Here is a 25,735-nt window from a genome sequence, read left to right as displayed (position 1 = left end):
TTGGACAAACCACCAGCATGAACACATTTGCTTGGATTTTCATTTCCCTACAAAACTGTTCCGTCCTTTCAGGGCTATGGATTCCTTTCTGGTGTAAAAGACACCTCAGTTCTGACTAAAGATTTCTGGGCTCAACATTTGTTGGAATGTGTAGTGTCTGTTGCCTATCCAGTTTTGGCACACCCTAGCCACTGCCCCAGTTTCCCCTCTTGGACTGCTCAGTAACTCACAAAGGCTTTCATGTATGCAATAACACCTCTAGAGATCTAGTTTATTCACAAAATTCAAATGGGAAAACAAAACTCCCTAAAACTCCCTGGCTTTTCCTTCAGCCAAATGTTTCTACACTTCAGCCTTGCTGGTTGGAACAGGGACTTGGAACAGCTCAGGCACTGTCCCTAGGAGCTAAGAAGAGCCTTTGTGTAGGGCTGCTCGCACCATCCTTCTGCTCCCTATCAAGCAGTTACTCCCTATCTGAAGTCTCCCTGTGGAGAGGGCCCAAGGCCTCTCTGGCTCTCCGCAGGCATCTCTGTTATAACCCCAGATGCCTGATTTAGTCACATGATCCATTTGTCACATGACATTACTCATTTTTTCAACTTGGGGAGGTGAGCTGTGTGTCATAAATAAGGGTAGGGCCCATCTCCCTTTAAAAAGAGACTAGCTGCCTGTGAAAGCATGTTTAAGCAAAAATGGTTTGTGGTTTTTTTGGGGGGAGTTTTATTTTCTGAACAGCTCCTCTTCTTGACCAAAATTAAAGAGGTTTGACTGGCAACTGGCATGGAAGTAGCCCTCACCAAGGAATACCCCCGAGTACTCCTATAAAATTGGTTTTCATTTGACTGGGTTAACAAAACTGTAAACTCGTTATGGACACAACTGTGTTTTACTCTGTGTTAATAAAGGACCCAGCAAAACAGGCCCCTGATCTTGACTAGTGCTCAATAGGGACTACTCATGTGTGTAAAGTTGCTCAAGTACTTAAGGCTTTGCAGAATTAGAGCCTAAACAGGCATAGTTAAGCACTCAAGTCAGGAAATGCCGTACTTAAAATTGCACATGACCATAAGTCTGCCTCCTGAGCACACTATCACAGTGTGGTCTTTAATTATATGATCACATATGGTTTCTCAAATAATACAATATCATACTTTTTCTTCTTTCAAGCCTAAAAACATATGTAGCATCTTGTAATATGGTATACTATTTCATGTATTTCAGGCAGTCCACAAAAGCCATTTATATACAGGAAACCAATACTTATTCAACATACTAAATTATTTATGATACAACAAAGTGTAATGAAAAATTACTGATGTGTGGGCCAAATGGGTCCACACAGTTAATTCATCCTCTGAACTGCACATAAGTAAATCTCTGCCAATGCTTGAAAAGAAAATGAATATTACAGGAACCTATATTTGGGAACCCATATTTTATTTATAGAATGAGTATATTTAAAAACATACTTAACAACAGGTCCAAATCAAAGGTTAGAGATCTTTACAAATTAATGTGATACCCAGAAACATGAATATTGACCACTAAAATGTGCTCAAAATACACATGATGGAGAACTTACAAATAAACAATGTGGAATTTTTAAGGTAAAAAGTGCTTCTTTCAAAAAATAAAAAGTAGGCAACTTACCAAAGTCACACAGCTTCAGAACATCACAGTGGCTTATTAAGAGATTTTCTGGTTTGATATCTAAAATATCAGAGTAGGAGAAAAAAAAAGTAAGAGTTCCTAATGTCCATTTTTAATTTTCAACTTCCTAAACACCATTTCATTGTAAGAGAATTACACTTAATCATAGTGATAACAAAAATAGACCATAGTAGAAAGTACTTGTAATCTGTAAAACTAATTTTCAAACAATCCTGTACTTTGCTAAACATGAAGAATTCATAGCTTCTGTATTGTGGTTTCTTTTAAAAAATTTCTCAAAAGAAACATGGGAAGAGTAAATCTGCACTTGCACTTATGCAAGGGTACAAAATCAACTTGTACATGTGGAAATGTCATTTAATTACCCAGTTTATTAGCAAAATGTAGGATATGTAAGCTCAATATTTGTACACTTAAAATTACCTTCTGGGGCTCATTGGGTTTGTCTTCTAGAAATATTTTTGCTCTCTAGTTTCATAAACATATTGTTTACTCAGATACATTTAGTATAGTACCTATTGAGTAGATGCAACCTGTATACAGTAGTTACACGTTTACAATGTACTTGAGAAAAGTTCTCTCCCCTGTATTTTGTTTAATTTCATTTATAAGTCATTTTGTTCTCTATTTGTGTTCCATTATTGAAATCATCCATTGGAAAACAAAAAAAAAAAAAAAGCAAAAAAAAAAAAAAACAAAAAACACTCTTGTAGAACCACACTGGAAAACAAGGCTTTATAAAATAAGAACATAACAAAATTAGATAAAGTCACACCTTACAGCATGTGTTACACAAATAATAAAGAATAAAGAGCAGGAGGGGAAAATGTGAGTCTTAATAAACATTTTCATAATTCCTTTTCCTTTGGCTAGGTCTCCATTGTAATTTTGTCTCATGATGCAAATGGTAGAATTTTGTCTCTAATGATACCCAGGAGACAGCAGCCTTTTATATTGATGAACAACATTTTAAAGTAGTCTTAGGTTCCCATGCTTTTGGTGGCTTCTAGGGAGAAACTTCAGCAGTCTTGTTTGAAGAGAAGTCTATCTGCATAGGTAGTTATCTGACAGTATCTGAAGTCACTTAGGTGACTTCAGGGCTTAGCTAAATTGAAATACTTTTTCTATACCCACTTAAATATGGTTTGTTTTAAAGGAAACTTTTTGTTTAAAGTAAATCCAAACACATATATGATACTTTTTACAAGCTGTAGCTATTTTCCTGTAAAAAGAAAATTGCTACAAGGGGTTCATTTCCATGTGGAAAGCTATACACACTTACCTCTATGAACAATGTCATTCTTATGACACCAGTGAATCGCTTTGATTAATTGGTAGATATAGCTTTTTACTTTTTCAGGTGGAACTCCATTCGGCATTTCTTCTAGCAATTCAAGCATATTCTAAATGTTTAAAATATAGATATTAATTAAGTAGTTTGACCCATACTATGATTCTAACAGACTAAAGTACCATAAATTATGCCATAAATCTAGCTCTGCAAACCAGCAGTTTAACATCCAAAGGCCATAATCTAGCCATATATATAGCCTGCTTTCATTCTAGACAAAGATCTAGTGAATACCATCTACTGTAAAGGTGAACCAAAAAGCTCTTGTTAAAATAGAACTGCTTAAACCCCCAAATAATTAGCAGACTTATAGATTTAAACTGCTAAAAATATTCAGTATGAGCTCATTTTATTTACAAATAATTGCTTAGAACAGAATTCCCCTGCATGATGTGACAACATGAACATTTCTCTAAAGCAGAGAAAATACTAAATATCCTGCAATAGTTTATGCCAGTGCTTCCTGAACTTTTCAGCCAGCTGTACCAGTTTCACATACTAAGGCCTTGTCTAGACAAAATTACCCTGCTTTAACTATACTTGCATAGCTACATATTCCTATAGGGAAGGGCAAATAAGCTGTAGCAGTATACGGCACATTTACACTGACATAACTGTCCACACTAAATGGTTGTACCAATGTAACTATTTCAGTAGAAAAAAAAAAAGACCCCTTAACCCAAATAGTGATACTGGTTCAAAACCCATGTGCAGCTAAGGCCTGAGATTTCAATTATGTTGGCAAAGGCCTGCTACCTCACAATCAACTTTGTGTGCAGAAATGTACAATAGAGATTTGTCCACGCTAAATCCCATTTGAATGGATGGTAGGCAGCAGCTGCTCACTAGAGTACAGAAGAGAGTTTCATTAAGGTAGGAAGAGGGATGTGAGAACATCAGCCTCAAAAGCCTGAAGTACCATTACTTGAACATATACCAATAGTTAATCACTGCTTATGGTGCTTGCAAGGGAAACACAAAATTCTGATCCTAGTGCTGGAAAATTGAAAATAATATTTTTGGATATTTTGTTTTCCATAAAGTATACAGTTATTGATTTGGGAATTTACACGGATTTTAACAATTTACAAAAGCATTTCACTTCACCTTTGATGCACATTTTCTTCTATGCTACAATCTAGTTTTGAGTTTGGAAGCGGTCTTAATAATATATACAAAATATATATATACAGTATACAAAATACAAAGCATACACTAAAATCAAAGTATTTTTAAAAAAATATGGTAGTATTCCAAAGGCACTTGAATGCTTTTCAATTTATTGATAGATTTAGTAATTTAAGACTATGGGGTATGGGTTTTGTTAAATCCATATTTAGAATATGGACAAATGATTACAGATATGTCTATTAAGACACTCTAATGGATTTAGTCAAGAGTACTGTTCACTAGGAGGTAGTGTAAAAATCTGGACAAATAGGACAGTAAATTCCTTAGTGTTCAAATCTGGACAAGAATAGCAGTATCAAGTGGGTGAAGCATAATCCTATATGTTCATTGACATCATCAACTAAAGAGATGATGGAAAAAGACGACTAGTTAAATTTGGATTAGTGTAATCTGGATTTTAGTATTGCAGAGATAATACTCTTTAAAGGACAAAATGTGCCATCAACCAGCAGAGAGGCTAAACAGAAATTGGCTAACTGTAAAACATTTTCTTCAATTCTTCTCCCTCCTCCCCACTTAAAATATAAGAATTGCCTACACATTTATCATGGCCCTGAAAAATATCTGTAAGGGATTGTGGAATCCATTTAACACATTCTGAAAGCAAAAATAATTTATAAACTGTTAAGTGTAATTGAAAATAAAGAGAATAATTACAACAGCAATGATATCAAGGAAAAATTATGCATAGCAGCTATCCTCACAATTATATAATTTTACATTAATAAAAAGTAATGTTGGGTCACAAAAATACACTTCCTTCCTAACGTAGTAAGGAAATGCATAATAGAAGCATGTGCAACCTATTGTAGTCTCTTTGATATTTATTATTAATTCAAAATATGTGATTATTAAAATACACAGTTGAAATATTCATCTTTTTCCTTATGCTGGTCTTCTGTATTTTTGGTATAGCAGTTTTAGCAATGTCAGCATTAATAAAAATGATATAAAGTAAATAACTACAAATATAACTAAATAGACAGCATAGTCCATATCGATATTTTTATACACACACACGCTTAGCTTACAGAAGACTGCACTGATCATAGTGAGCACAAGTGGATTAAAGCAGGAACTTTAGAATCCAGACATTAAGGCTACAGAGGACCTAATGCAGTAGGAATTAACTGATTGTCAGATAGTGCGTCACAAAACATGGACAAAGAACATGGACAAAAGAACCAGAATATGCAATATAGACTTAGCGTCATCTCACCCTGGATGTTTCGGATCACATCACATGATCACTTTATTACCTCAGGTAAGGCAAGCAGGTAGTGGTAAGGAGTCTCATGAATACTCATTCAGTGAGCACTGCACACATTGTTAGCAACAAATGCTGAGGGCAGGGAAGGACTATAGATAGGGGGATGTTTTAACTGAGGACGACTAGCTCCCACCTGGTCCACAGCACAGCACCAGAAGGACATAAAATTATGTGTAGGGATAGGGAAAGAGAGCAAGGCCAGATGAAGGCTTTTAGCAAAAATAAGTGTTGGATTTTTTTTTTTCAAATGAAAAGACAGAAACCAGAGTCTAGAATAGAGAGTTACAGCCTACTCTTGCCCTAGAGGGCTTACAGAAATAGCAGAGAACTAGTCTGTCCTGGGCTCACTCTCCTGAGAAGCAGACTAAGGTGTAAGGAGTGCTAATATAGGGGCTAGAAAGAAAACGGTGGAATGGGTTCTGATGCTGTCAGGAATGGAAAGAATTTAAGTCAGTCAGTCATAAGGAGATTTTGAGAGGTCCTACAATTTAGTTGGTTTCAAATATTTCACACCGTTTTCCAAAGATTAGATTTCTATGTGAAAAAAAATTATAAGAGCAACTCTTATAATTTTTAACAACAAGAGGAGAAAGAGAAAGAAACAACAGATACATAAGGACAAGCAATCTATGTTCCTGTTTTGGAAAACACACTATAGAAGGAATTTTGAGGTAAACACTTGACAATCATTCAACCTTCAAATTAAACTGGTTTATGGACCTTTGGGCAAAAAAACACAGACAAATAACGCTCTCTCAAATGACACATATTCCAGTCTAATAATGCTTGTTTGATTTTGTGTCTCTGCTTCACTGTACTATGTAAACATTATTACTAATGTCATTTGTGTAATTTTCTTAACAGAAGAAGGGACACGATATATACATTCTGTTTAGATTTTATTTAATTTCTTGGTTTCCCATTCCTACATTAAAATACTTTCATTTTTAGTGTTCAAATCCCTGTATTTATTGTTCATAAATTACTTGATGATTTTGCCTTGAAAGATGTAAAAGATCAACTCACTTTTTCCACATATTCAAACACTAAGTATAATTTTCCTCTTCTTCTGAAGGCTTCCTTCAGCTCCACTATATTTTCCTGTTTCAAAGTGCGAAGCATTTTAAGCTCTCGTAAAGTGGTTTCTTTGACTTCTTCATTTTCTAGAATATAAACAATGGTAAGTGTGGTAAAACAAAATTTAGCAAAGAGCAACAAGAACCTTAGTAATCAAGGTTAACAATCAGTACACTAAGGTACAATATTCAGTAGACACAGTAAAAAGCCATCTAAAAAACTGTAAACTATTTAAGTGATTTGGGTACTAAATATAACTATCTGCCAGTCCCCATATACAACTATTATAATGGACTTCAAGCACTCTAGTTTTAAACATTCAAAGAATTATCCCTGCACACTTCTCTCTCTCTGATACCACTGACGAAGGTTTATGATTTAACTTGGGCTCCCTCTGCTGCTTGGCTGGCTCTGCATCAGAAGAGGGAAAATATTGTACAATCATGTGTAAACTTGATATCCCTCACCCCACTGCTCTTCAAATTTTTGGTTATCCGATAATTGTTTGCATTTACATGCTTCTCATCCTGAAGAATCTTAACATGCGTTACAAATTATGCGTACACAGTGGACATCATCAATGAAATGGGAACTCAGTGCCTAGCACACTGCAAACAATGGGGAAAAAGGGTCATTTTTGGTCAACGATTTAAGGACAAACCCATACCACTCTGAAAAGTACCATAGATCTCTACTAGCCATGGGAAGGAAGGCAATGCAGAGCCCACAGAATTTCTGTTCTAAAGGTCTCACACAAAAGACTTTCAATATAGTGTTCAATGATACAGATACACAATTCATCTATCTCAGAAGGTGGAAGGGCTAAAGTTGATGTATAAAGATCTGAACCTGTTGTTCTATGGAGTCTAGGATTTCAATCTTAGACTTCTTTTAGATTCTAAGCTCTTTAAGACAGGGACTGTCATTTCCTATAAAAGTTAGCACAATGGGGCCCTGACCTGGCCGTTCTCTGGGCAATAATGCAGTATAAATGTTAACTAACTAAAGCCAGCCAGCCAGCAGTTGTCTTCCATACTGTAAGGCTTGACAACATTCTGTTTCTTAAAACAATTTCAGTGGATTATATTGATGTTTGGTTTAAAGCTTTTTTGGTTTTTATTAATTTATATGTACGGTGAAATTTATGTTGATTTATGACACTTATTGACATTTACTGACAAAAAGAAAGAAAGATAATCGTGTTTATAAGCCACTCAATGTAGTTCCTGAAATCTGAGCAGAATAAACATCCTGTGGAGAGCTCAGAGAGTTGTTTTCTAAGACAGGGTTCTCTCTTCAACAGCCAGCTCCAGTCCTGAAAAAACTATTCCGAAATATTGTGATGATTTGTTTGATAGGGATCATCACAATTCATTTTAGCCAGTATTTTCTGCTTTGGGTATAAAACAGGACTTGTGAATGACAAAGCTAAAAGACTTGCTGAATACATTATCCAGGCATCTTGGTGTTGCTTAGAGTTTGCACTGGATTAAGTAACACAGAGGTAAATTTAACTTTCCTGATACATCCTTGACAACCAATTGCATCTTCATGGCCACATCCCATGGCAAACAACACAGATAAAACATTCACCAAAATCTAACGGGTAGCATTTTTGAGCTATATAATTAAGGTTATAATGAGTCATTAGGCCAACACAGCCTAAGTGGTGGGACATAGCTGCAACATCCCAGGAAGGAATTATGCCTCTTTAGGTAAAAATTCCTCAATCACTACCCCTTTGATCTATAGTGGGGAAGAAAGTCACTTCACACTTGACTTACTCCCCTGTTTGTGCCTGGCCAGCTCTGACAGTCAGTGCATGGACAGTAGGGGACAGAGCCTCTGCTCTGTTCATTTCCTTATCCTGTATCCACCCCAGTCCCTACTCTTGATACTCTGCCTGGCACCATAATCCAGGCAATGCTAATATGTCTGCACAGGAGAGGAAGGTAGGGATTGGGAGATGGAGCTTATTCCTTTGTGTGGCAACCTAGTTCAAGGACACAGTCTAGCCTTCAGACAGGAGCTGATGTATCAAAGCACAGGACACTAGTACAGCTAACGCACCATCATCGAGGTTGTCATTTTAAGTCATCTCTCATATGTGAGGTCTTGTATTTTCATCAAGTATCTGCAACATGTTTATTTACAAAAATGATCACAGAGGAAGCAATTACCTTCACTGTCTTTAAATTTCTTGATAGCCACAATTTCATGTGTCTCCTATAAAACAAAAACAAAACAGGAGATGAGAAAGGCAAGATTTTTTCTGAGCACTTGGATCAAATAAAATTTCCAGATTAAATACAGTGTTTTCATTTTACATTTGCAAAAAACACACAAAAGCAAAAAAGACTGAATACAGAATCTAGTAAAAATCTAAATGATTCGGCCAACTGCAGTATACGAGCCTATTCAACAAATATGCAATGATTAGACACTGAAATGTGAAACTCTTAAGTTAGACACCAAAAATGCATATTCAGATACATAAAATGAATGGCCTTGTTTTCAAAGGAGTGAGCACCTGTAGCTCCCATTGCTCAGCTGCTCTGAAAGTCAGGCCACTTATTTAGGTAATCAAATATGGATTTAAGCGCCTATATTTGTACACCCAAATGTAAAAATATTAACTGATGGCCAAAATTTACAAGACTGATTAGTGCTTTTGGGTCCCCAACTTGAAACACCTAAAAGGTATGAGAGTTTTTCAGCAGGTGGGAACTCTGTGCTTTCTGAAAATCAGACCCCTTTCAGGTACCTCAAGGTTGGGGAGCTAAAACTAATCACCCCAAATCACTAGTCACTTCTGAAAATGGTGGCCTGTGTGCCTACCTCAGAACTACAGGTAACACAGCCTGAAAGAGCCTCTTGAGTCATCTAGTCTTGCCTCTGCACCCATAAAGGAGTCTCATCTAAACTGATCTTCACCACATTGTACCCATTTTACTCCTGAACATCTCTAGTTTATTTCCACTGGAGCATCCTATACCCTCTAAAACAAATATACAGCCTATTGACATAGGACACATATGAATATAAAAGATTTACTTGCTGTCTCATGTATTTGTCTGTATAGGATGCTGCAACTTGCTACAAGAAAGTCCCTACGTTACCAAATGTAGTAGTACATCTCTTCTAAAATGCCAATATTCCAGAGAGGTAACAGCACTTCACACAATCCTGAAGTCTGTCAGTGTACAGAGGCTGAATTAGGGGCCAGCAGCAAAACAGTTAAGTCATTTTGGAACATGTTCATACTTGTTATATTTACAAATGTGAAAACACGCACACAACTAATTATTAAAGCATCTGCTCTCTGTCGTTCAATGTCACCAAATGTCCACAATATGTGATCCTAAATGAACAGTTTATTCGTCTATAAAAGCACGTTGGAAGACTACCATTTATTTCAGTGGGAATGGACTCAGGTCCTCTGAAATCCTTATGAAAGTCTTAATATTAGCAATATTCAAATCAATAAAAAAGATGTGGTATATTTATTTTAGAGCTGTTAGTGCAGAAACATAAAATGCTCAGAGCCAGAAGTTCAGGGCACTCCGCCTTTACGCTGCCTTAGAAAGGGTTGTCAACTTTCTAACTGCAGAAATCTGAACACCCTTGCCCCATCCCTTCTCCGAGGCCCTGCCCCCACTCACTCCATCCCACCTCCCTCCATCGCTCGCTCTCCGCCACCCTCGCTCACTTGCTCATATTCACTGGGCTGGGGGGGGTGGCGTACAGGAGGGGGTGAGGGCTCCAGCTGGGAATGTGGGCTTGAGGGTGCAGCCAGAAATGAGGGGTTCAGGGCTGGGGCAGGGGATTGGGGTGCAGGAGGGGGTGAGGGCTCCGGCTGGATACGCTGGCTCTGGGGTGGGGCTGGGGTTGAGGGGTTTGGAGGGTGCGGTGAGAGCTCTGGCTGGGGGTGCAGGATTTGGGGTGCAGCAGGGGGCTCCGGGCTGCAGCTGAGGGGTTCAGAGCTGGGGCAGTGGAGGGAGAGCGGGGTGTGGGCTCTGAGAAGGGGGCTCAGGGCTGGAGTGTGGGACGGGGGTCAGGAGTGCGGGCTTTGGGTGGCACTTACCTAAGGCGACTCCCGGGAAGCAGCAACATGTCCATCCAGCTCCTAGGCTGAAGGCTGGCCAGCGGGCTCTGCTGTGCACTTGCCCTGCCCACAGGTGCCGCTCCCGCAGCTCCCATTGGTCACAGTTCCCAGCCAACGGGAGCTGTGGAGCTGGCGCTCAGGGCGGGGGCAGCACGCAGAGCCCCCGTGGCTGGCCCTCAACCTAGGAGTTGGAGGGACGTTGCCACTTTCTGGGAGCCGCATGGAGCCGGGCAGAGAGCCCACCAGCCCTGCTGCACCACCAACCCGTCAGCAGTGCTGATCGGAGACACCCGAATTCCTTTACGACCGGTTGTTCTGGTCGAAAACCAGACGCTTGGCAACCCTATGAAGCATCAGGCATATTGTTCATGCTATGTAAAAACAAAATAAATAATCATGTGGCAATAAATTAATTTTGTGATCACCATGCCAGATTTGGTATAAATACCATGTAAGTGTTATGTTGTGCATTGATCTTAATGACCGACTATGGCCTCATGAGGAAAGTTAATTTAACAAAAGCAACTCATGTGGAAATCATTTTTGCTGTTAGTTCCTGATCATCTCTCACAGTACATTGTCCTGCCAAAACGCATCCGAAATATATTGGCCTAATTTGAAAGCTTATGCGTTACGTAAGTCCAGCTGAAATGAGAAAACTGATCAAGAAACAGCTCTGCTCACCAATTACAGAAAAAAGGGATGACAAGGCTGAGGACATAATATTGAATTGTAGTTAGAACTGCATTCTGAGAAGTTTGTATCTCTCACTTCAAATACAGCAGCACACATACATTTAATTATAAATTAATTATTCATTAATTAGGTTAGTCTAACCTAAATTGAGCAAATTGTTCTTACTAGTTGTAACATCACCCATGAGCGATCTCAGTGTCAAATACATCCATCCACCTTACAGAGCCATCTTTCTGCAAAACCAAAGTTATTCATGGAGGCTGCTCTGCTGACTGTTACTGTACACTTTGAATAATTATTTAAAGCACTGTTTTGAGAAAAAAGTAAACATGTACTTAGGCTCCAATGTAGCAAAGACTTTTGCAAGTGGTTAACTGTACGTACTGTGAGTAATCCCATAGCACTCAACAAGACTCTTCACAGTACATAGAGCACATGCTTAACTCTTTGCAGGATCAGGGCCTTTATTCTACTTTCAGCAAGGCTCACAAAGAGGCATGGAGTTTTCAAATGAGGGGCTTTTCTCATGCATACTATCTGGAAATCATATTATTAATGTATCTCAACAAGTTAAGAAGTTGAATCTATTGTTACATTTAACAAATTTTCATCTTGGGATTCTTTTTACTTATATTGCTTATAAAACAATTTAGTTTTTATCACGATGAAGTAATTAAAAATGAGCATGTAACAAATTGCCTCTGTCTTATTGTTTAGGATTTTGAGTAAAATGATTAAATATTTAAGAGGAACTTCATATTATTACATAATTAAATAATTTAAAAAACAAATCAACAGTAGAAACGGCAACTAAACAGCAGGATATTTGAGGAACTGTGTTGATAACGTATCTTTTCTCCTTGAGAATTAACTTTTCTTTATCTATCTAGGTTTTTAGGAACCATTACTCTATTGTTAACTGTGTGATCTACCTTAGGAATTAGCTTGCTGCACAAGTTGCAGAAGACCCAGTCCCTCAAGAATAAATGCAGTATTTTCCTATCAATGGACAATCTAGGCCAGTATCCTGCCTCTGACTGCATCAGTACATCAGAGGCTTAGAAGGTTTCCAAGAGGGAAAAAAAACACCTAATGAGGGCTGTGATGCAGGAAATGGAATAGTGGATATCTTTTTGACCTCTACAAGTATCAGTTTATACTCTGAAGCATGAAATTTGAGTCCATTCATCTGTTCTTATCTTAGCTACATTTGTCATAAAGGGACAAAATTAACCAGCCCTTTACAAAATATCTAGCCACAGTATTTAACTTTATAACATTATGAAGACATGAAAGCCACAGATGACACATACATAGCATAATGCAGTACTTAAATGCCTGTTAACATCAGTGGTGCCTTCAGCTATCACATAGACATCTATATATTATCCAATTGCAACTATTCAGCATTATAAAAAACTACAGGAAAAGTACAAACTTATAATAATTATGCAACTAAAGATAAATGCTGCTGAATACACTTGACTTTCTATTTGTAGGAAAGGTCAGATGCGAACTGGCTGCCCATACGCCATGAGACCACTGGTGGGATCCATGAAGGGACTGAGGTTTTGCAATGCTGAGTGTCCTGCTCCTAACTTTTAGGTGCCTAGGAAATCACAGGAACAACACTATAACCCACAAAGCCAATTTAGGCACCTAGACTCCCTGTGAAGGGAGAGAGAAAGCACCTAGGAATGGGATCCACAAGAGCCACCTAAGTCAGTCAATAGGTGATGCTGATTGGGGGTAGAGTCCTGACCCTCTCTCGGAGATAGGCACCTAAGTCTGGGCTGAAGGGACCTTTGTGGATTCCACCCACATGACCAGGACAGAGTAGTCATGCTTCCTTTCTAGTGCAGAAACCCAACAGCTCTCTAACACCACTTCAATGCAGGCAGGCAGACTGTCAGTTCTGGGGTTGCCTCTCCCTGCCTCATCAGAAAGGGGGAAAACTTGGTTTGACAAACAAAGGAATGGGCCAGCTCCTGGGAGGGGGAAGAGGTCATGCTCAGACATTCTGTGGTCAAGCTCCTTCTTGTGTCTCAATGTGCATGTGGGTGTTTGTCTCAAGGAGGGGCTTCTCTGCCTTCTACTGGCCAGGTGTGTGTGTGTGTGTATGGGGAGGGGGCAATTAGTGGAGCCAGCTGGGACTCTCAGTTCTCTCTCTGAATTGAAAGCCTTCCCGCACCTACATGCTATCTTGTTGCTACTGCTGCCCCCTCCCACCCTCTATATTTGAGGCATACTGAGCTGTGTTTTTAGGATGGTGAGAGTCTGACTAATTGCCTGTTTTGGGGATCAGAAAAGAATTTTTTCCAGTTGCCCCAAATAAACAGGGATCCGGAAGGTTTTTTGGCTTCCTTGCAGCATTGTGCAGTCACAGTTTAGGTTAGAAGGAGTAAGAACAGGAATTTTAATGTGAGGAGGTAATATAGGTGTCAAGGTTCCTCCCCCACTCTGAACTCTAGAGTACAGATGTGGGGACCTGCATGAAAAACCTCCTAAGCTTATCTTTACCAGTTTAGGTCAAAAACTTCCCCAAGGTACAAAATATTCCCCCCGTTGTCCTTGGACTGGCCGCTACCACCACCAAACTAATACTGGTTACTGGGGAAGAGCTGTTTGGACGCGTCCTTCCCCCCAAAATACTTCCCAAAACCTTGCACCCCACTTCCTGGACAAGGTTTGGTAAACAGCCTCACCAATTTGCCTAGGTGACTACAGACCCAGACCCTTGGATCTTAAGAACAATGAATAATCCTCCCAACACTTGCACCCCCCCTTTCCTGGGAAATGTTGGATAAAAAGCCTCACCAATTTGCATAGGTGACCACAGACCCAAACCCTTGGAACTGAGAACAATGAAAAAGCATTCAGTTTTCTTACAAGAAGACTTTTAATAAAAATAGAAGTAAATAGAAATAAAGAAATCCCCCCTGTAAAATCAGGATGGTAGATATCTTACAGGGTAATTAGATTCAAAAACATAGAGAACCCCTCTAGGCAAAACCTTAAGTTACAAAAAAGATACACAGACAGAAATAGTTATTCTATTCAGCACAATTCTTTTCTCAGCCATTTAAAGAAATCATAATCTAACACATACCTAGCTAGATTACTTACTAAAAGTTCTAAGACTCCATTCCTGGTCTATCCCTGGCCAAGACCAGCATACAGACAGACACAGACCCTTTGTTTCTCTCCCTCCTCCCAGCTTTTGAAAGTATCTTGTCTCCTCATTGGTCATTTTGGTCAGGTGCCAGCGAGGTTACCTTTAGCTTCTTAACCCTTTACAGGTGAGAGGAGCTTTCCCCTGGCCAGGAGGGATTTCAAAGGGGTTTACCCTTCCCTTTATATTTATGACAATAGGAATGTTTAGTTCATTACGATTTACAACCAGTGTTGAGTGCAGATGAAGGCTAAAAGGGCCAGCAAGACCTTGGATATAGCTGGGGGTTCTTCTACCTGTAAATAGGGTTGCTAACCCTCCAGGATTGTCCTGGAGTCTCCAGGAATTAAAGATTGATCTTCAATTAAAGATTATGTCATTTGATGAAACCTCCAGGAATATGTCCAACTAAACCTGGCAACCCTACCTGTAAGGAGAAGGGGAGATCTGAAGTCTTCACAGACCAAGGCAAGGGAGAAAACTGAAAAACGAGCCGAGTCTTAGGTTATGTTTAAGAAGGTCCTCCACTAATTATTGGTTACATGGTTTGAGCCCATTAATCGCACACTGACTGTAATTAAATGTCTGGCACATGAGAGGGGGTGAACTGATAACAATGGAGATAGAGGCTAAGATAATACAGTTGTGGCCTACTGCTTAAATCCACCTCTGTTACAGTCTTTCATTCACCTGCATGTCCTCTTCAACAGTGGTGAGTAAGTCTGAACTCTGCACATGGTGCATGTCTGGAATCTATGATCAAATATCCTTTTTTGATCATTGGTGCAGGATCCCTATTAGAGGAGTAAAGTCCTGGAACAGCCCTCCAAGGGGAGCTGGAGGGGGTGGAGAAACCTAACTGGCTTCAAGACTGAGCTTGAAAAATTTATGGAGTGGATGGTATAATAGGACAGCCTACAATAGCATATGGTCCATCAGTGACTGCCAGTAACAAAAATCCCCAACAGCTAGAGATGGGACACTAGATGGGGAGGGCTCTGAGAATTTTTTCCCAAGTAAAAATCCTGGTGGATCTTGCCCATATGCTCAGGGTCTAACAGACTGCCATATTTGGGGTCGGGAAGGAATTTTCTCTGACTGGCAGAGACTGCGGGGGGGGGGGGGGGGCGGGGGGAGAAGGAGGATCGGCCTTCCTCTGTGGCATGGGGCACAGACCACTTGCCTGTTTAAACTAGTGTAAGTGGTGAATTCTCTGTAACTTGAATTCTTTAAACCATGATTTGAGGACTTCAATAATTCAGCCAGAGGCTATGGGTCTATTACAGGAGTGGGTGGGTGAGGTTCTGTGGACTGCAAGGTGCAAGAGGTCAGACTAGATGATAACAATGGTCCCTTCTGACCTTACAGTCTATGAATCAGATAAATTTCCTAGTACCAAAGCATTCGTATGTTTCCACCCAAGTAAGTCATGAAACATGACAACTGAAAGCACAGGTGTCACCTCATTTCTTATTTCCTGTTAATTATGTAAAATTTCAATTGTGTCAGAAACAAATTTAACTTGTTTCCTTCATCTGTTTCCTAGAAAAGTCCCTAATGTCACTGGTGGGACTAATCAAGGAGTACAGTTTTACTCAATATAAGCAAGGGTGGCAGAATCTGTGGCCATTTTTTGTCTGGATAGAGAAACATGTCCTACCACCTTAACTTCTCTTTCTCCGACATGTCACACCTGCCAAGCTGAACCTCATGTCAGGATTGGCAGAAAAGTCCTAGATTAAGAAAGAATCAATATGAACATGTTTTAATGGCGTAAAACAAGTTTCTCTTTAGGTATCAATGACCCATCTGCCAGCTCTGACATCAGGCACAGAGCAGGAAACAAGTCCTTAAAAAATATAGCTAAGATGATGTTTTTCAGAAAACTATTTATTTTACTATAATGCTAGTACCTCAGGGTATCTGTTTTAGAAACTAAGCCCCCAAAGTTATTACTGTTTATAAACTGCCCAGTCACACAGGCTGTTTAGAAAATATAGGACAAAAGGCTGAGAGAAAAAATCTCAAGCACTAATGTCAAGATTTCTTCTGTCTGATGAAACTTAGAGTTGCAGCAGCCTTTTACAAGAATGTACTGTTGGTGTACAAATTATATCAAACGTGAAGATATTATATGATGTTGCCTGATACAGTAGAGAAAAATAGGGAACTTGATGGACTCTAATACAGTGATTAAATGAAGTTATATGTATCAAAGGGAAGCCAACTAAAAGTGATACAGTTTGGGCAAAGCAGTATAAACTTTAATGGCAGGGCAATCCCACTAGGGAGTTTTTCACACTGATTTACTTTAGTTTAGTGACAAACTGAAATTAGGCTAATGTAGCCAATCAAGCTTATGCTATCAAGTAAGTGAAATAAACCTGTGCTGAGACAGAAAATAAAAACTGAAAAACAAATTATGTCTTGATCACAGAGTGGAATAATCAGAAATGTAACTGTGATTAATAATGCACAGACTCAGCTCATTCATATTACCAAGGACTCACCATTGCTGTTAAAACAAGGAGAACAGAAGTGGAAGATTTATATAGTTGTTCTGTAGAACAACAGTTCTTGAAGTGGCTTTGCATTGTATAATTACAGTTAAAACATGTTTAAAGAGAATAATATAATTTATATAAAAGTTCCATATTCTATTAACTTAAAACTGGACATTTCCACAGCTAGCAGCGAGTTGATGGAGGAAATGCAACTTGAGCAAGCATAATTGCAAAGTTGGCCCAGGAATACACTGCAGAGGGGCGCAATGAAACCAACTCGTGGAGGTAAGTTGCTGACAAAAATAAACCAGATAGTGTTCAAGGTATGTCCCAAGATGGTTGGACCAACAGCTATGGCCAATTTGTCTTATACAAGCAGTTCTGACAAGATATGTTGCACAAAGAGACTGGAAAATTCCAGCCCCAGTTGCCAGTACTCAAAAGGTGATGCCTTATTCCATGACTGGATAGTGAGAGAGAACAACTGTTCTTCAGAAGAAATATGAGTTGCCATCTGATTGGTCCACACCAGCACTTCCAAGAAGAGGAACCAAGTTGGACTACCCAGCAGAAATGGGATAAAACAGCCTGTCTCCTTCAGCACATCACTTCCCGAAAGCCAAAATACACCTGGAACGGAGAAGACTGAGGTCCTGGGCCAGGCATCTGGGAGTCTTCCTGGTGACATCAAGTACCTATCTCAGATGTAGGCATCTTTAACTGTCTCTATTTTCCAGTAATTCGGGGTTGCCAACTAGCACACCAGGAAAAGACTAGTGTCATGCCCATCCTTCACTCCACCTGCGTTCGTTCCTGCTGTGAACTCCCGCATGTGAAAGCTGACAGCTGAGCAAAGATCTGGTGATAAGTAACACAGACTTTCTCTTGGGCACTGACCCAAATCAGTCATCTGACTGCTTCCTCAAACCAGGCAGCTAATTAGTAAGGAATTGTACATACACTAGTATGTGCTCTAAAGATGGTCACAGAGTTAGTGTGTGTTCTTCTTTTGTAACAGGTTCCAATCAAGATTGTTGTAAAGTAGATTTGAAACAGCAGTTACTGTTGTTAACGAAGATTGTAGAACACTGTACATGTATCTACCATAGTTAATGGTTTCAAACTGCCCTCCAAGTTCTAGGTGTATACAGACATAAAACAGACCAAAGTGCACAAGCTTCTTGAACTGCACTCAGTCTATACAGTCTGTTATAAATGTAGGAGTTTATCTTAGGTAGTTAAGAGTGTTAGTCAGATATTGGGGTTACATAATTTGTGGAGAAGTAGATTAAAAGGGTTGACTACTTTAGATTCATTGGGAAGGAGATGTTTGTGAACTGACATAAGAAATTGACCAAATTGTCTTATGCTTTATCTTAGGATTGGTTTCTTTCCCCAGCCCTCTCGCCCCCTGTTGTGTTAGCAATCTAGGCGTCGATAGCCCATTGGCACAAGTGAGGCCCTATTCTGACGGACACATGGTGCAAAATCTAAACACAATTCACCTTCCCAACATAGTGATTGAGTATGCAGTAGAACCTCAGAGTTACAAACTGATTAGTCAACCACACACCGCATTTGGAACCAGAAGTACGCAATCAGGCAGGAGCAGAGACCAAAAAAAAAAGGGGGGGGGAGCAAATACAGTACAGTACTGTGTTAAATGTAAACTACTAAAAAATAAAGGGAAAGTGTAAAAAAAAGATTTGATGAGGTAAGGAAGCTGTTTCTGTGCTTGTTTCATTTAAATTAAGATGGTTAAAAGCAACTTTTTTCTTCTGCATAATAAAGTTTCAAAGCTGTATTAAGTCAATGTTCAGTTGTAAACTTTTGAAAGAACAACCATAACTTGTTCAGAGTTAAGAACATTTCAGAGTTACAACCAACCTCCATTCCCAAAGTGTTTGTAACTCTGAGGTTCTACTGCATTATTTTCTGTTGTGATTGTATGATTTGATTCTGAAACCATAAATGGTTATATCAACCAATTTTCTAGTTTATGTTAGCCAAATCATAATCAATACTAGTTTGTCATCTTATCTCCTATACTATTAGTTGCTGTTAAGGTTATTTAATAAAACGCTATAAAACTAAATTCAACTCTCAAGTCCTTTTCTTTAGTTAAGCAGCCAAAATTAAAATTAAGGTGGTACAGTAATCAGTTAAGCAGTTTTTAAACTAAGATTTGTTTTATGTCCTATCTTTTTTTACAGTGCCATACAGGCCACTGGCTTCAGGTCAGAAATCTTAAATCAGTATAGCGTAGGTCAAAAAGGTAAATATTAATGCCACAAATGTCATGCCAAATTATGATGCAATGGCTTTATTTTCTGAAACAGCTAACAAGCCGCAGTAAATATTGGGTACCAGACCTGTACACATGAAAATATTCCTGAAAGATAAATATGAAGTCTAAAATTTCCAAGTTGGTTCCATTTTTCTTTAAAGTATAGGCATGGATTCAGTGTTTCCCCCTATACCGCAATGGTCTTTCTTAACTTTGCATTTTTGCTTTAAATGGTACAAGTGATGAATACTCTTTTTATGCACATATCAGGAGAAATTAATTAAATGCTGAAGGAAAGAAAATGGCCTGTAGGAGTTGTGTATTATTATTGCAAGCATATTACCACCACCCCCCCCTCCACACACACACACTATGGCTTTTATACTAGCAGCCGTAAGAAAACAAGAGAAGAGGTAATCCATTTCCCTTTCCTCAGAATTAGAAAGCAATGTGTGCTCTGACCTTCCAATTACTTGCCTATATTGTGGGTGGAACTGGAATGAATAAATAAGCACTGAAAGGGTTCAATACTGATTAAACAGAGTGAATCTTTAAAGTGACTAACTGAGGGAATAGGTTGTACATAAAAGGAGTGACAAGATTAGGAATGGAAATTATCATGGCTAGATGTTTAACATGTCGCATAGAGCCGTAGCTGTGACACACCCATCAGTGTTAATAGGAGCTGCACCAATCATACTCCATGCATCACACTGAACATTTACACAAAGAGTTATAAATATAGCTTTAACACATGACATGGCATGTTTTAGTGGTTGATTAATTCACATCTTGGATGAGTTGAAGCATGAGTCTGCAGGTCAAGAATTAAAAACACATTTTTAATTTCCGCAAAAAAAGTATAATCAGAATTATTACACAAGAGATATATTTATTACCCATAAAATTTAATTCACAACATAAAAACAGCTTGCAATCTCACTTAGTGTCCACTAAACTAGGATTACATATGGCACATTTACTTTGTCACAAAATAGCCAAAAAATAAAAATAAAAGAACAAAATCCCTTCCCCTCTTCCCCCCACCCCAACAACAGAACTCAGTCAAAAATATCTTCCTGACCCAATGGCCTTTCTAAACAAAACCAGTGCTGCATGTGATTTTCTGGCCTGCACAAATATCGCATTTTTGCGGCAATAAAATGTGCAGGAATGACCTGTCAATTATCCCACAAATAACCAAATGAAAACTTAAATAATGAAAATTAACCAGTGTCCCTACGTAAGTCTCACCAGAGTCCTACAGTACCATTACAATAAGGAGATGAAATTATTTACCCTTTATAAAGGAATGCTTATCATGAATGCTGTAATTTGGGTAAATATAAAGATATTTGAAAATAAAGATATTTGCAGAAAAAAGATGAATACACCTCAGCTGAAAATTCAATAGACAGAATCCAGTTGCCTAAATGTTACCACTTTTTTCCTCCCTTCTTGGGAGTTTTAATTTGATACATTCATTTTTCCATCATCACTACATCCTAAACTATAATGTGCCCAGTACTAACACAGGGAAGTGTTTTCTTTTTTCAATTCCCAGTTAATAAAAGAAGTGCTACTAATAATAAATGCTAGTAAAGATTCAGGTTCTTGGAAGGCCACGTCATTAACTGGACCTACATGAATCACTAATGGGTTTTTAGGAAGACTGTTTACAGATTTGATCTGTTTTCCTGCCCAATAACCTCATGCCCTGGACATACGAATTAAGTTTCCTATCTTTTCTCAACACCTCAGTTGCTGGTTGTTTTATAAAATTATTTTAAGTTTCATTGGAGCATCTTAAAACAGAGAGGATCCACAAAAACTAGAGAAGAGATTTTCCAAAAACAATTAAGGGATTTAGGAGTACATATCCAATGGATTTTCAAAGGACTTGTGATCCTATCTCCCTCAGCAGCTTTCAAAAATTGCTAACCCCAAATCACTAACCTTTCCTCAATGTGCGTTTCTCTGTCAACATCTTTCTCTGTCTCTTGAGAAAGATAGGGTTCTCCTTTATGTCCTTAGTGAGCAAATATTTATACATTAAATGGCAAAAAAAAAAAGTATGCTAATACAGAGTTGAGGTTGCTTGGTGGTATATCGTCCCCTTGCAGAAAGCAGAGTTGAGCAAAACTCAGACTTCTGAAAACTAGGAAATAGAGTGTTGAGGTTGCCCATGAAACTTTCTCTCTGCCCTCTTTCAGCAATGCCCCAATACGCCCCCTTAATGCACATACCTTTACTCTGAAAACCCCACAGTTGCTGAAATGTACAAGCTCTTCACCTCTTTTTGCAACCCATTTATTCTCGCATACAGGATTCCATCTAACGCTATTAATGGACGAAAGGGGGTGGGGAGCTGCACATGCCACTTTCCCTCTACTCTCTTTGAGAAATGCCCCAATATGCACATACAGTGCATGTACTGCACACTGGCCCTTGGCATTTTAAGATTCAGGAGGTTCCAGATCCTGGCATACACTCACACACTTAGCCATCTCCCCAGAAAGAATACCACACAAGATTAGGATGGTATTAGAATACCACATAAGATTAGAAGTTTTAGATCCACTTCACAGCCTTTTACAACTCCCTTACCCTTACTCACCGGATACCATCTCAATCTACACCATTTAATCATTAAAGCATTAGTATCCTCTCATATTCCACTTTATGACTGACAATATCCTTTGTAATAAAAGCCCTGTGCCCTACTGCTGATATAACCCCATAAAAATGATGCATACTTCCTCCTGAAGGTACACACGTGCCTCCTCCCTTCCTTCACCCCCAAAAGGGTGGAAAACAGATCTCCTTACATCACTATCACAGCTCTGTCACACACTTCAACGTAATCCACCACACGCCCTCATATCACAGACAAGCAGGCCCAGCTACTGCCTCCACCGTTTAATGTAGGTACGTGTAACACACTGACTGCACCTGGAGAGTACCCAAATAATTCCCACTGGCTACTGCCAGCTCCCAGGGAACAGAGGGAAGGTGGTGGGGGCAACTTTTTTTTTTTGGTCCTTTAATCGTGTTAGATGGAATTCCGTCAGTGAGACTGAACGGGCTGTAAAAGGAGGTGAAGAGCTTTTAACCCCACCCAACAGTTTACGCTTTGAGAATAAGCTATTCTTTGAATCCAAGGTAATTTGTTAATATTTAGTTCTGAACCAACAGATTGCTCTGAATGTCACCCAGAAAAAACACCCGGTCAAGTTGAAGCTAATCAATAACAGCTCCTATCAGCCTAAGAATAGTGCTTTACTGTTTGAAACCGCCATTCCTCTAATTATGCCAGGTTTTTGGTTTCCTCCATATAAAGCATTTGTACAATACAGTAATCAGAAGTGTTTGGAACAGAAAGGAGAATTTTAAGTAAAATGTTCACTTTGATTACAGGTATCCTGCCTATTCATAGTAAATTAGTGTTGTTCCATCTCTCCCAAGCCTTTTTTAGAATGATTCTAATTTTACCTTATTACGGAAACATATAACTACCAGTATCAATTTGAACCTATGGTCAACTGAAAAGCAATTTACTGCCTACCAATGGTTTTTCTGATGCTGAAAAGTTTATACCCAACATTTCAGACTTAAGAGTCTGGAATAGTGTCAGGGTCCAAAGTTAATTGAACTAAAGGTATGTCCACACTGCATTTAAACACCAACAGCTGGCTCATATCAGCTGACTTGGAGGGCTCAGGCTGTTTAACTGCAGCGTAGACATTCGGGCTCAGGCTGGAGCCACGGCTCTATGACCCCGCAGGTGGGGAGGGTTCGAGAGCTCAGGCAACAGACTGAGCCCAAATGTCTACACTGCTATTAAACAGCCAGCGAGCCTGAATCTGCTGACACAGGCCAGCTGCAGATTTTTAATTACAGTGTAGATATACCCTAATTCTTTGGTTGTTTCCTGAAGGAACCAGGATGGATAAAAATCTGATTTTTTTAAATTTAAAAATCAGATTTTTTTTGATAAAATGCTTTTTGAGAAAAACTTATCTAAAGATAGTTTTAATTAAGATAAATTATAGCTCAAATATCTCATCATGGAATAGGGATTACAAATTCTAATTCTATAGTAGGAGACAATATATTAATGTAATGTTTAAGAAAAGTTTTGTAAATGAGTTCCAACAGTTCATGGATTAGGGACCCAATTTTATGGGGTTCCACAGGGGCTTCTGTATAGATTATTTAGGTTAATCTTTATATCTAACCAGTGGACTCAGTGCTCAGTCTAGAAGATATCATCAGAGATGCTTAGTTTTGCAGTTCTCGAACTGTGGATTTGTTTCTCCAGAGGTAACATGGTTGTTAACAGCAAAAATGTTTTAAAATAAATATATAGAGGTGAGAAATAACAAGACCTCAACTCTATTGTCCCTCTGCAAATTTGTGTACACAGAGTCAATCCCTTACCTCTCTCTAAAGTGAGAAGTTTCAAAAAGTCCAATGAATAGAAGATTGTTGGGGGCAGACAAGGAGATCTGGACAAGAAGAAGTCTGGAGATAAATGTGAGAAGTGAGGGACTTCTGTTTTGTTAAAATATTATATGTTTGCTGTTGAAGAAAAAAATCCAGAATACTGAACATTGTTGTTTTAGTTAACTAACTAAATGTCTGTTAAATGTCTGTCTGGTGATGTTCTCCTCCTAATACATCATGGCAAGAAAATCCTGCAAATATTAATGATTAACCTGTTGAACTGGAGATAAATTGGGAGGTGAACTACCTTTAGTAAATGAAACCACCACACAATCCTTCATTTTCTGATATAGCTGTAAAACTAATCTGAAAAGTTTTCAAAACAAATCTTTGTTTAAAAATGTATAGTGTGTAATTTCTAAAAATGAAACCTACATCTATCTCTGAGTTGTGAAGAATATGTATTAAGTTTATAAAAACCAACAAGAATGCACTTTTATGTAGAAAAACATGATTAAATTGAGTCTTCCTGACTAGTGATTTAAATCATGATTTAAATCAATTTGATGTTTGGATTAATATAGAATTATTGATAGACTGGTTTTTATATTAGTTATATAAGTGACATGGGTTAAGAGGTTGGCCTCCTAGTTAACTACAGTATCAGGATTAGCAGGGTGAGAATCATCATTAGGCGTATAATGGGGGACCTTAAGAGCACATGTGGAACAATAATCATATCTGATGGACATTTGAAAACTTGTAAGTACTTTTATTAAGACTCTTAACAAGCAGATAAACAATATCAAAAACACTCCACTATAACAGGAAAGAAAGGGCTAACAGCATGTCTAGTCCTAATACGGGTATTATTTACATCTAGTAGGGACCCTGAGATGTCAACCAGTATTCTTACCACCACCAGTGGTTATCCTACTTGTCTCCTTCCCCCAAGGCATGCAGGCCAGAATACAGCATTTATAGCATGTTATACTGATGCCCCCTGTATCTTATGCTCATGCATAATGGTTTCAGCCCCTTTTCTTTATCATCTGTCCTTTTACACCTCACTAATTGCAGGGTGCTTTGGGTTTTTTTTTAGGCTAACTCCTTAGTTTCTCCTTAGCATTTATGTCAATGAATTATTATGGTAACATGCAGTCACTACAGAATTTCCCCTGATGTTACTACCAGTCATCTTTGGGTATTAACTGATCCATTGCAACACATTTTCCAATTTATTTTTGCATAGTTTCCAGAACATCAGTACCTTAACACATCTTTTACTGTAATCTTATATTTTACTGGTACAGGGTTCTCTCTCGGTCAGCTAGTCATACCAACCTGTTTCACGCCTGAAGCCTTCTATGGCCAAGCTACATCTCTTATACACCTAGAGCCTGCAGGTCTTAAATTACAGTCTTATATTACTTATATACCTAATACATACTTATTGGTATTACATACTTACTAGTTCCACATTCCTGTGGTGTGATCCTTCTCATATTTTGCCACTTAAACCTGCAAGTCAAATCTAGTCTAATACCCTTATATTAATTACATAATTATATATGCTTCACAAGTTACAAAATAATACTGTCAGCACATACTGAAATTTTGTCTTTGACATCAGCTATCCTTTTTACTTCAGTACTTATTGCAGCATATTCTTTCGGTAAGTGGATCCATGCCAAATGGAAAAAGCAGGAAGAAAGATCATCTCTGGATGGTACCGCTGTAGAAGTGTAAATTTCTAACATGTATCCATTAATCCTCAGCCTGCAGAAGGCTGTAAATATAGTGATTTTATTAATCTGAGAAGGTTGTATTCAATTCCCTATTGTTCTGAAACTGCCATCAGTAATCCCACTCTACTTGATCAAAGGCTCTATAAAAATCTAACACTAACAACGTACATGGGTCTGCCTTTGATCAGGCAGATCTGCCTGTGACAGAGAGCCTGTC

General features: G+C 38.6%; 1 protein-coding gene across 1 annotated transcript in view; it reads right to left on the bottom strand.

Annotated features, from left to right (window-relative positions):
* The window catches only part of CDKL5 (cyclin dependent kinase like 5), a 150,637-nt gene that overhangs the window by 62,391 nt on the left and 62,511 nt on the right, over positions 1 to 25,735 (bottom strand). The window contains exons 5-8 of the mRNA XM_077816462.1: positions 8,741 to 8,786; positions 6,510 to 6,646; positions 2,954 to 3,074; positions 1,651 to 1,710 (exon numbers count right to left, since the gene is read on the bottom strand). Of these exons, the coding sequence (XP_077672588.1) occupies positions 1,651 to 1,710; positions 2,954 to 3,074; positions 6,510 to 6,646; positions 8,741 to 8,786 (364 nt within the window). The remainder of the gene's footprint in view (positions 1 to 1,650; positions 1,711 to 2,953; positions 3,075 to 6,509; positions 6,647 to 8,740; positions 8,787 to 25,735) is intronic.

This window comes from Eretmochelys imbricata, chromosome 1 (assembly GCF_965152235.1).
Source record: "Eretmochelys imbricata isolate rEreImb1 chromosome 1, rEreImb1.hap1, whole genome shotgun sequence".
Taxonomy (NCBI): Eukaryota; Metazoa; Chordata; order Testudines; family Cheloniidae; genus Eretmochelys; species Eretmochelys imbricata.
This window is presented reverse-complemented; position numbering and strand designations above follow the sequence as displayed.